Source organism: Nestor notabilis, unplaced genomic scaffold, assembly GCF_000696875.1.
Source record: "Nestor notabilis isolate BGI_N333 unplaced genomic scaffold, ASM69687v1 scaffold2062, whole genome shotgun sequence".
Taxonomy (NCBI): Eukaryota; Metazoa; Chordata; class Aves; order Psittaciformes; family Psittacidae; genus Nestor; species Nestor notabilis.
This window is the reverse complement of record NW_009917682.1, coordinates 13,980-26,355: the sequence shown is the minus strand read 5'-3', so window position 1 is coordinate 26,355 and position 12,376 is coordinate 13,980. Positions and strand designations below refer to the sequence as shown.

The following is a 12,376-nucleotide window of genomic DNA, read 5'->3' as shown; positions in this document are numbered from 1 at the left end:
CAGGAATCACAGGAATGAATGCATACAGAGAGGAAACTGTACTTTCCCTGTGCAGTTTATTCATGTCCATTCTCCTGTAATTTGGATACAGTGACACACTGGGTAGCAAGAGGTAGACTGCATCACATATCGCTGAAATATATTTTCCCTGTGGAAAATGTAGATTAGTTTTCCTTCAACAATGAGTGATTTGCTTTCTTTGAAGTCGTTATAGCTGGTACTTTCCAGTGCAGACTTCAAGCTACCATCTAGGAACAACCACCCTGTTGTAAATGACCATTAGGCAACTTCATTATAAAAAAAAAAAAAGCAACCTGCATGTACTATAACTTTGTATTATTATGTATATATTGCATTTAATGAGGATGAGCCAGAGTAAATATTGTAGCTGGATATTATTACAAATTCTGCCATTTAAAACTAAGTGTTCAACAGCATGCTGGTAGCATTGCAGATATTAGTCATGACTCTGGCCTTATACAAGAGCTGATCAAGTCTTCAACATTTTTTTACACTGTTGAAGCATGGGTTGCATTTGCCTGGAAAGGAAAATAAGAAAGGATCAAACTTACAATAGAGCCTAACCAGAATGAAATAGAAATTCATAAGATGTAGTACATGCTGCTTTCACAATAAATTGTAATGAACTCAGAAAGCAGTGTGTTTTATCGGTTGATTGTTTCCAGGCAGGACAGAAATGTATATTTATGGTTTGATTTCAAAGAGTGTTAGCCTCCTGGGTTTTAGAAATGAAAAAGATGAACTTTCGCTACTTCTGTGATCTCTTTGAAATAAATTCAGAGGCATTTTATAAGTCACAGAAGTTTTTAACCTGGCAGTTTACCATAGGAATGTACTGAGAAGAACTCTGCACAGCTGAAAACTAGGGGTTTTCAAAGATGTGTAATGGGGATTTTTCGTCAATTCTGCACTATGACTCCTTGACAGGACAGTTTGTAATTCTTGACAGGAATTTGTGTGAAAGAGTCATAATAGATTTTTTTTTACAATGTTTTGTAAACTATCTCAGTAAATCTGAGAGAAAAATATCAACTTAAACATGCAATAAACTGTGTGTGGAAATTTAACCCACAAAATGTGGACAGCAGTATAAATTACGAACACATAATGTAGTCTCCTGAGGCACTTGATTGCTTTGGCTGCTCATTGTTTGTGATCCATTATGAATATTCTTGAGGAATCTTGATGGTCACCAAATAATCTCTAAAAAGAAAGCCTAGAGACATTATAGAAAATATAAAATCACTTGGGGACAAACTGTATGTACAACTAATATAGGTATTTGTGAATTCCTCACAGTTTACTTCCTTTTTACAACTGTTACTCCTGCAGTCAGGCTACAAACAGTTGAAGCAACAACTCCAGAACATTTTATTTTTAGAAAACTACAAGCTGCACATAACAGTAAAAACTGCACATTGTCTTAGAACTGTGAGGACAGAAAGGAACAAGTCCAGAACCCTTTGTCGAAGACTATTTTAATGGTGTCATCTGCTACCCCTGTATTCCTTTTGACTATTTTAGCTACTAAATAGTGCTGCAGTTGATTAAATCAGATATTAGCTGTGTATATTATAAGTGTAAAATACCAAGAGGTAAAAAAAATAAGGTTTTCTCGTAATAATATGCTTATTTAAAATAGTGTATTACAAGTACTAAATAGATTTTTGACACTTCTTATGTCAGAAGGATTGAAGCAAGTATAAATAAAAAGAAAAATGATGACAATTTGATAGGTACATTCTAGTGGATTTTATTCTAACCCTATAACCAAATAGTAAACACAGTAATGATTGCTATGAAAAGTTATTGTTTCCTTTAAAACAAAAGTATTGGGAGTTTCCTTGAATGTTTCTTAATTAGTTTCTTACCACAAAAGGGAGGTGGAATGGGTTAAACAGATCAAACCAAATCAAATTTAAAGGGTCAAAAAAACTGTAAAGAACTGAGATTATATAAGGCATCTTTGAAGTATTAGAATGATTTTCTACAGAGCAAAAACAAAGTTTCATAATTGTATTCTAACTACATGTCTGTAAATACAACTGTAACTTCTACTGCAAAAGTGTCTGTAGTAGAGAACATTGAATACTTTCAGTGTTGAAAGTAGTTTAATATTTATGTTAGCCAACACTAAGTATCCCTGCAAGGAAGAAGGATACTACTGTCATAAAAAGAACATTCACATATAGTAAATGGAATATTATGAGGAACACATTTTGCTGCTTTCAGTAAACAACTTGTGTAAATGTGTTTTGTATCAGTTGCGCATCTGAAGAGTTTGCATTGGGAAAGTATCAACAAATGAAGACCACGGGAGAGATACTGGAATCAGGTGTAATATTTAGTCTTTTCCTCTTATTTGTAAGGTCTGTATCACTTCTCAGTAATGGAAGATGTTGCTGTTGGTGAACCAGTAGGAAGGGTGAAAGCAAATGACCTGGATATTGGAGACAATGCTAAATCATCCTATGATATTATTGAAGGAGATGGAATGGATATATTTGAAATTACTACAGATGCCCAAACTCAGGACGGCATTATTAGAGTGAGAAAGGTAAATGGTATCTCTGTTTAAAACAAATGTTTATTGTACAAACAAATACCCATCCAGACTTTACTCTGCTATAAGATGCTGGATTTTCAAGGATTCTTTTATCTATAGGTGAAGTGTCAAGCCAGTGAAGTGATAAAAAAGGGATGCATTAGCCATATCCTTCAAAATTGCCATTTAGGTGACAACTGGGGAGACATCCATAGGAGTATTTTCAGTGCTGGGTTTTCAGGTGGTCAAATTGTGCAGGTTTTACTTCCTTGGTTCCAAAGGGGAAGAGTAGATTAATATCTGCTTTCTTGGTGGTGTAAATTCCATAAAATCTTGGCTGAGTATTAATCAAATATCTTTTCTCTATGATTTGGTTTGCTGAATAGCTGGTCAAATACTGTTCAGAGAAAAAAAATAAGTCAGCGTTTTATATGAATTGCCTGATGTGTGAGCAGCTTAGTCTTCCACCTCTTCTTATGTTGAACTCTCTTTACTCAATGAATGGTGATTCCAGTGTGCCTTATCAGGGAGATCAGTACTGTGCAAAATTTGGGCCCTAAAGAAGGCTACAACTCTGTTACCTTTTCTATGTTTGTACAGTTTGATGTATGCAAGGTGATAGGTATTCACATGTACACAACAGAAGGACTACCTAATTACATACAGAAATATGGGGTGAGACAGCATACCTAGAACAAAACTTGGCTAGTAAAGTCAATGAAACATTTGCAGATTTAAATTTTTATTGTTTTCTGGAGAAGAAAAAGAGAGCCAATTCTCATGCTGTGTTCCAAGGAAGGATATGAATATAACTTATAGCAGTGGCATTGAACGTTTTAAATATGTAGCACAGAGCATTCTAAATGAATCTTTGTTTTTAAAAAGGAAAAAAAAAAAAACCAAACAACAACAAAAAAGAGAAAAACACAATCCCAAAACATCAAAACATGACACTCCAGTGAAAAAAAGAATTTAATGAGTACAGATAATTAATATTCAACTTGTATCTGTTATTAAAGACACCAGGAGGAGTGCCTGTCAAAAGTTTGTATTCTATGTTTCTCACTGAGTAGGTCAGTGCTGTAGACGTATAATAAGGTGATGTATATTTATCTAAATTTAGCTCTGTTTTCCTAAAGAGAAAATTATGATATACATTCCTGATCTTCCTTACTGTTATTTATTGAATGCTGTGGCCTCTTTTGTAAACTAAGGCAATTAGCCTTTTGCCCCAGTTCCCTTAGCTTCATTTCATAACTGAGTCTCTAACATAATGTTGTTTCATATATTCATTTTGACAGCAATAATAATTTTGGTTCTACTACAGTAGATGATGTATGGTGGGTACTGTTCACCAGCAGATTTTCTCCAGCAAAAATTCATGGGTTTTAGACAATGCAGAGTAAATTCTCAATATGTTATTCTGATTAAGCATGACTAACTGTATTGGGGTGCTGTCATTTCTGTAAAGCAAATGAAAGGTAATTGAAAAAATGATACAGGAGCTATGATTGGCAAATTGTGAATATGCTGATTTATATATCACCATTCATAATTACAAAAGCTTACTAATTTAAGAGCTGCTAAAGAAGCAAGGTTTTCTAATGTTTACTAGAATTTGTGAGAAAGAGCAAATCCCATTAGAACTTGATTCATACCTGAAAAAAATCAACAGAATTTGAAAGTACACATATTGAAGGCTTTGACAGACTTCCTGAAGTTTCCTATTTGTGCTCTTGCTGGTATTTGCATTGCAGATTCAGAGTTTCTGTGTCCTTTCCTTTTTATCCCTGGGACATTGTAATGCAAATCTTAATACCTTTCCAATGCTTGGCAATTTGCATCTTTGAAATCTGAATCATTGTGAGACACAAGAGAATTACATAGTGAATATACTGATGTGCTTCAAGACACAAACTTGAATCTCCTACAATGAGAAATTCTACCATTCAAAAGTATCACAGATTTGGGTTTTATTTGGTATTTCATTCGTTTAAACCCATTGTGTTTTCACCTTTTATGTTTTTAACATGGAACTGCAAAATAGTAAAAACAATGGTGATATGGCAGGTGTATCAATAGAATAAAGTAGTTGGTTTCATGGTTCTCTTTCTGGAAAAAAAAAACATAAACAAACCACAAACAAACCAAAATACCCACAAACTAAAACAAAAGAAATAGGAATTGGTATAGTTTTAAGAAATTCCTGAGAGATATCTACCTAAATTACCCCATAAACAGAAATGTGCAATATATGTGCAAACCTGACGTCCTAGTAGTATTGAAGTACTTTCTTATATGATCAGCTCCACATTTTTCCACATAATGCCTCTCATGTCCAACAAATAGTAATTGCTAGTTCTTTGCATTTCTCACCTTGTTCTGGAAGAAACAAATATTTATTCTTTGTGGAGCTAGTATAATTTTTTTTTCTTATCTCCAACTAATAAAGCACTGATCAAGTGCATGATTAGTATGCAAGTTATGTCACCACCAACAAATTTGTAGTATTTTTCTGATACGTAATTGTAATGGTATGATTCATAAGAGAGACTATTTGGGTATATTTTTTTGTGAAAAGCAAGAAACAAGTCTTGTTTTCTCTGAGGCTGGTTAATAAACAGACATCAATATATGCCTAGAAAATTTACAGGTTGGATTTCTGGGAGTGGGAAGTGATTGCATTAAAACTCACTGAATGTGCTTAAATGCACATAACTTTCATCCATCAGCATTATATTCACTTGTTCTTTCTCTGTGGCCATTAGTGAAAAACATTTGTCTTTGTCATTCTTAACAGCCACTGGACTTCGAGACCAAAAAATCCTATACTCTGAAGGTAGAAGCAACCAACATTCATATTGATCCTCGCTTCATCAGTGGAGGACCATTCAAGGATACAGCAACAGTAAAGATTGTAGTAGAGGATGCTGATGAGCCACCAGTCTTTTCATCACCTACTTACCTACTGGAAGTGCATGAAAATGCTGCTATTAACTCTGTGATTGGTCAGGTGACTGCCCATGACCCTGACGTATCCTCCAGTCCTATAAGGTAGTGCTGCTTTAAAGTTCTCTTTGAAAAAACTATAGGCAGAATACTAAGTGTGCTTTCCAGTACATTGCACGATACTGTTCTCATGTCATTTTATTTCTATGAAAATTCTTGTACAGAATTCAGTTTATAATGTTAGCTTTATCAGTTCAGATCATTTTCAAAATCACAAAAATGCTCCTTGCCACACGAATAGTCTTATGAAACAGTAGGAAAGAAATGAAAATTAAAAATACAGTGTAGGAGGTCGTATGGAGTTGAATCATCACTGTGTATCTTTGCAGTTATTTTAAATAATCTGCTAGTGTCTGCACTAACAATGCTGAGCCTGTTCCATGTAGTTGTACGATTGTCAAAACATGTTTTGCATTTGTTTGGCTAAACCCATTCCTGGTTTGAAGACAGAAAGTCAGAGATGATTATGCCCGTATGACTTTACATCTTCGATTTGCGATATTTTCTCTTTTTGATCTAACCTGAACAAAATCTGTTATTCCAGTTTCATCAGATCAGTGTTTTCTATCTCATTTTGATAAGCACACATCTTCTCCTTTGTATGGTATGATGCAAGTGTTCCCAAAATACATTTTGCTATGTGTAGTACTGCCTGCTAAAAGCATTATGAAAATAAACACCACAACATCAAATTCATAGTAAAGGTGTATTTGGAGTAAGTCTATGTCCTAATAATCATCACTGTACATTAGTGCCTTATGGAATTCAAACTACACAAGCAGTCTTCAGCATTGTGGGGATGATTCTATTTGTTATAACCCAGCACCATTTTCTAATCATTGTCATTTACATCAGGCTTATCTGTTTCTCCAATGAATATGAAGTATCTCCTCATATCAGTTGTTAGGTTAGTCTAACTATATAATATCTTTCATAGCCCAGTATTTTTAAAATAAGCAGCAAAATTTCTCTTTTATCTTTACTTGCTGTTCTATGGTGGATGTTACGTAAGGGCCTTCTTGTTCTTAAGTCTGCTGGTGAAAAGGCTTCATAATATGGCTAAAAATTGTAAGCATGGACAACAGTTTGTCTCATTCTAGCCTAGCCATTTCAAAAGTATGTGTCAGTGACTCTATCTTACTACACGTAGGCCGCATACATCTCTCCTGGGAAAGGGACCCAGGGAATTTAGCTAAGCTAGTTGTAAAGCTTTACTATCATTTATTTAGTAAGGGTGGTACATTCTATCTTACAGTATAATTAGGCTTGAAAGATCATTATCTATTAGTATACAAATCTATTGATTCCAGTAGTGCTTATTTCATGTTTCTGTTGTTATTTTATAACTTTGATCTATTTACCTGCAGTAAATTGTCTTGGATACAGCATGATCCAAGTGCACAGAAAAAAACATGAATAATAATCTTTCTTCTTACACTGCATCTGCCCTCCTATAAATCACTGTCCTACAGTGTCTTTCTCTGTGGAGAGATAAGCTTCACTGTGGCAGGTTTTCCCCATTCATATTGACAGAGATTTCATCTTTGGCAGCAGTTGATAATTTTCTTAATTCACAGCAGGTCTTAAAAACCTAGATATGATATTTTCTGCATCCCTAATAGTACAGCTGTTTATCTGTCACTAAGTAGCATGTCCAATCTGCCAGACATTCATAAACAGTAGTGATTTACCACTGATGAGGTATCAATATTAAGATTCAAATCTCAGCAGGTGCAGCAAAAAAAGGATTTCTGCTCTTATTTACGTTGGTGCAAATAAAGAATAGATCAAATTAAGTTCTAACAGCAATGACAATGGTGCAGGAGCAGGATTGGGAATACTTTTAAGTCATCTGCTAAACCACTGTGGAGTTGTTCCTATAATCACCATATCAGACCCATAAATTAACCAAAACTTCCCAATAACCTGTGCTTGGGTAAGGGCAATTATGAAAGATGCTATTTCCCAAGGTATTATTTTCTTTTAGAGAAATGTATTTTTTATGGCTAGCTTATGGGTCTGATGATGCATTCCCATTAAAGAGAGTTACAGTACCATTATCATGAAAACAAAACTGCAAATGTGCTATTAGTTTTCCCAGGCTTATGCCACTGCAGGTTTTAATTTTTTATTTTTGTACCCAGTATTTATCAAACTAAAATCAGGAGAGGGTTTTGCCTCTTTGTAGTCTTGTAAAGCCCCATATCTTATGTTAAAAATATTTCATTTTGAATGCTGGTTTTCCATTGTGAATAAATACTCTTGGGGTGAGATGAGGTGAAATGCAATATAATAAACTCACAGATGTGACACTCCCAGTTTTATAATTTAAATAATGTACTGCAGAAAGATTCTACTGGAAGTTTTAAAAAGGATTGATCCTTAGAGAAAAACTGTGTCTAATCTCAATGGAATTTATGTCAAGCCCAGGTCAACTAAACATTAAATAACATATAAGAATTTCATACTTTATTTCATTTGTGGACTGTAAAAAATTCATAAGTGTCTGATACCAGTTCTTTCTTCATAATTACAAACCATCAAGAATTAAAAGCGTTTCAAGTAATGATATCCTGAAAAAAATTGACTGCTGCTTTTCTTGTATTCTCTTGAGTGAAATCTCCAACCTGTGAAAGTCTGTAAGATATCTTTTTACTAACTTCACTAATACCAGAATTTTACTTTTAATACCTTAATTGGAACTAGGGAGACATCAAAATAAGGCAAACATGCATTTCCAAATACAATTGCCTGAAATTAGGTACCTGCAGCTTTTTTCTTCCACACAAGTTACCTGATTTTCAGAAATGTTGAGGACAGGACAATTCCCATTAAACCATTGAGAACCAAGTGTGTGGAGCTCACTAGCATATCAGTTTAGTGTCCAAATACAGATGCATGGGCCTAGCTTTAGGCACATGTATTTGGAGTTTTAGTTCATATTTTTCCTGGTACTCTTCTTCACCAAACTACTCATTTTTAAGTAAGTAAAACTAGTTCTTCTCAGAGTTCAAAATCAGAAAACTTAAGTCTAAGAAATCCCAATTCCTAGTTAAACAGGCGGTTTCACTCTTAACTCCATTAGTTGTGAAGTACCTTACCAGTGTAATTATGCTAGCTTTGATTTTTAGCAATACAGTCTATAAACATTTAAATATTAAAATTTTGATAAAATTTCATAATTTAGAACTAATTTTGAACGTGAATTGTATCTTACCGAATGCATTGCAGAAGCCATCTAATTTAAATGTATCTTTCATTCTAAATATGAAAATATCTGACACTGAAATAAAAAAAGATGAACACCGTAATCTAAGCTTTGAAATCAGATCCTAATCCTATGTCTATCAAAATCAATTGTGTTGTGCTGGAATGAGTTTGAGTTCATCAGAATATGTTTATTGTAGCATATAAAGGAACTTCAGAATCAGAACTTTTTCTGGAAATTGCTTTTGATAAAGCATAAACCAGAATGGAATAACTGATTTTCAGATAACTGTGCCATTGTCACTGTAACAAAATATACTCTTGCTCTTTTATCAGTGAATATGGCAGCATATTTGCAAAAAGTAGAAATGTAATGAGGAACTGACAGTCTGAGTCCCTTTTCTGACCACTATATAATGTGATCCAGTCTCATACTGTATCGTAACTCACACTATTATGCCTAGATAAAATGCAGAACAGATGTAAAAATTGTCAGTGCATGCTGTTAGGTTCTGTAATACATAGACACAAAGGCTTAAGAGGTTTTTATATAAATCCACAATTAGGATTCAGCAAAACCCCTTGAAGTCAATTTTTGTTGAACTGTATCAATAGGTTATCACTAAACACTCTCATTTTGTACCTCTCCTGTCAAAAAATTGGAAGGCTTAATTTTGTGATTTAGTTTCTTTATGCAAATAATGAATTAATGAAATAACTCTGTGAAAATGGACAAACATAAAAGCTTTCCTGGAGATCCTGTTCTGAGCATTAAATCATCATCCTGCTTAATGCACCATTGGAGCAATCTACTGCAGCTCCTTCTTGTTGTCAGACTGACTCTGTTGAGGCTGCATAATTTACCTGGACATTCACATTTGCAAACTCCAACTGCCTGTCAGATGAAACTTGTTTTGTTAAAAATCAGTGATGTCAATTTATAAAACAATGATTCCTTCAGGGTTTGAAATGTTTTATAAGAAAATGGTGATTCAGTAACTGCGTTCTGCCCATGGAGCTGCTTGAACCATAACCAAATAACATGCTTGGTGAATAGTTCATGCTTCATTAATCTGAAATTTATTAGTAAAATAATATTATTCAGCCCTTTTTAAAATAACCATGAAGCCCACCATTTTTGTGTGCTTAATACATTACTGTTGAAATTATCATCAGTAGCTGTGAAATACAATAGAAACTGTCTAATAAATGTGATGGATTGTGTAATTAACTCTTGATCAGCACCGTTTTTCAAAGATGTTATCCAGTGAACCTGAGGGCATTTTATGACCTTCATACTGGGTATACAGCTAATTACTCCTTAGGCAATAATTGTAAGTTTTTTTAGTCTCAGTTTGTCATTTTGTCTTATAAATTATTATGCTATTGAGCTTCTCGGTGCATTTTGGCTATAAAACTGCAGCTCTCAGAGGGCTCCCTAGATTGTCTTGTGATTGTATGGATTACACCAGCTTCATTAAGTAGATTACAGGGATGTCTATTTTGTAGGTTTTCCATTGATCGACATACTGACCTTGAGAGGCAGTTCAACATTAATGCAGAAGATGGAAAAATAACTCTGGCAACACCACTGGACAGAGAAACAAATACATGGCACAACATAACTATTGTTGCTACTGAAACTAGTAAGTATTTGCATATACTGACTTCTAGTTCTGTTGAGTTTATAACGAATTTTAACAGCATGTGCAGAGGCAACTGTATATAGTTCAGTAAAAAGTAAAATCCACTGGATTTTTAAATTACAGGATTTTGGAAAGAAAACTTATTTTCTGTTGAAGTTATGTTTTCTAGCTTTCAAAACTTTGGTTTTTTTTTCAGTGCCTACAGTAGTTTAGATTTTGAAGAGATACATGAGCACATTTGTACATGGTATATAGGGTAAACGTTAAAAAACATTTTTAAAAGCCCCCAAACAAAGCCTTATATTTAGTTAGTTGCATTAAAACAGAAAAAAATAAAGCTTTGCTATTGTAGAAGTAAACTGTAAACTCAACCCAGAAGTTCTTAATGTTGAATATTATGTTTCAGTACCATAAATGATTAAGGGCATGGGTAATGTTGCATGAAAGTAGTCCTATTTGATACATATGAATGCACTTGCTCATATGCAGCTACAAACAAGAACATGGATTGCTCAGATCCACAAAATTGTTGTGACTGACCTGCACGCCTGAGTCACTGGGAGCCAGGCATGTCACCCTGGTCCTAGATTTTAATCATGAAGATTTTAATCAAGAACAATTCTTTATTAATTTGGAATTGTACGCACTGATGACAGGATCACATATGACAATACAATTTCTTATTAATATTAGCACTCTATTTTAGGCTACACATTTGACATATTGCAGCAGAAGAACAGATTCAGAATGTAGGTCTGTCATCCCATGTCATCATCATAACTGCAATACAAACTATGAAGATGTTTCTGCTGATATATCTATTCTGCAATCCATCTATATGCATAATTCCCATATGTGCATACACACTTGACACATTGTCTTCTGAGCCTGATGATCAGTGCTGCTAATTCTTGCATGTAGAAAATAGGGTGATGTTAATGCTTGCTTTTCCCCCAGAGTATCTTTTTGAAAGGATATATTATTATTATGATACAAAACACTTAATGCTCAGTTTCATAATACTGTAGCTGTGAACATAATGAATGGGAGGATAAAATTTGCTTCTTGGGCCCGTTTTTATTGTGCAGTATTTTTCTGTGGTACTTGTTTTCAAACACAAACATGTTAGGAACCTGTGACAGGTAACTGAAATGGCATGCAGAAATGAGAAAGACAGGTCTGAGCATAAACTAGGCTCTCAGCTTACAACCCCTATGAATGGTATTCCTATGACCTACTGTAATAATGTGTGCATTTCATTGCCAGAAGTGCAGCAGTGCCAAACGTGCCCTGTTAATTACTGTTAAATCTTGCAGGCAAACACTGCTTTGATAAATTATCATGAGTACCTTGTGCTTGCAGGAAAGCCAAGTCGACACAGGGAATTGAACTCCATAAGGAAAGTAAGCAAGCTCTGGTTTCATATGGCATATTTTTCCCAGATTAATATCAAAACTGTAAATAATTTTGATGGTTTTAAAGGTGAAAGTTATAAAATTTCCATACCGATTTTGCGACACATGAGGAATGTCAGATCATGAAATTTACCAATGGCATAGAAAGCAGAATTATTCATTTTTGATCCGAAGTTTCAAGACATTGGAATAGTAAGATGTAAAGTGAAGTAATTTTGCATTTTTTTCCTCCAAAAAGTCAGAACAAGAACAAAATAAAACATAACTTCTCAAGAAACTCTTCCAATTCAGTTTTTAATCTCCTTCATACGTGTGTGTCAGACCAAAGTTAACAGAAGGACACTTTACTAAGCCACATCAGAATAAAGTCTGCCTGTTGCATCTTCAGAATTTTAAAACATAATTATGCTCAAGGATTTTGCAAGAAATCAGCCTTGTCATTAGACTTCATGGGTGCCTCGGCATCTCTCATTGCTGTAAAATTGCCTCTTATCAGACTGGCTATGAAAATAATAATGCCAATCTTGTTCTAA

The 12,376-nt window shown here is 34.3% G+C and overlaps 1 protein-coding gene across 1 annotated transcript in view; it reads left to right on the top strand.

The window, feature by feature from the left end:
* The window catches only part of LOC104401681 (cadherin-8-like), a gene marked incomplete at its 3' end in the record, with an annotated part of 96,414 nt that extends 85,986 nt beyond the window's left edge, over positions 1 to 10,428 (top strand). The window contains exons 6-8 of the mRNA XM_010009346.1: positions 2,391 to 2,578; positions 5,367 to 5,620; positions 10,292 to 10,428. Coding sequence (XP_010007648.1) covers positions 2,391 to 2,578; positions 5,367 to 5,620; positions 10,292 to 10,428 — 579 coding nt within the window. The remainder of the gene's footprint in view (positions 1 to 2,390; positions 2,579 to 5,366; positions 5,621 to 10,291) is intronic.
* Between the last annotated feature and the right edge of the window lie 1,948 nt (positions 10,429 to 12,376).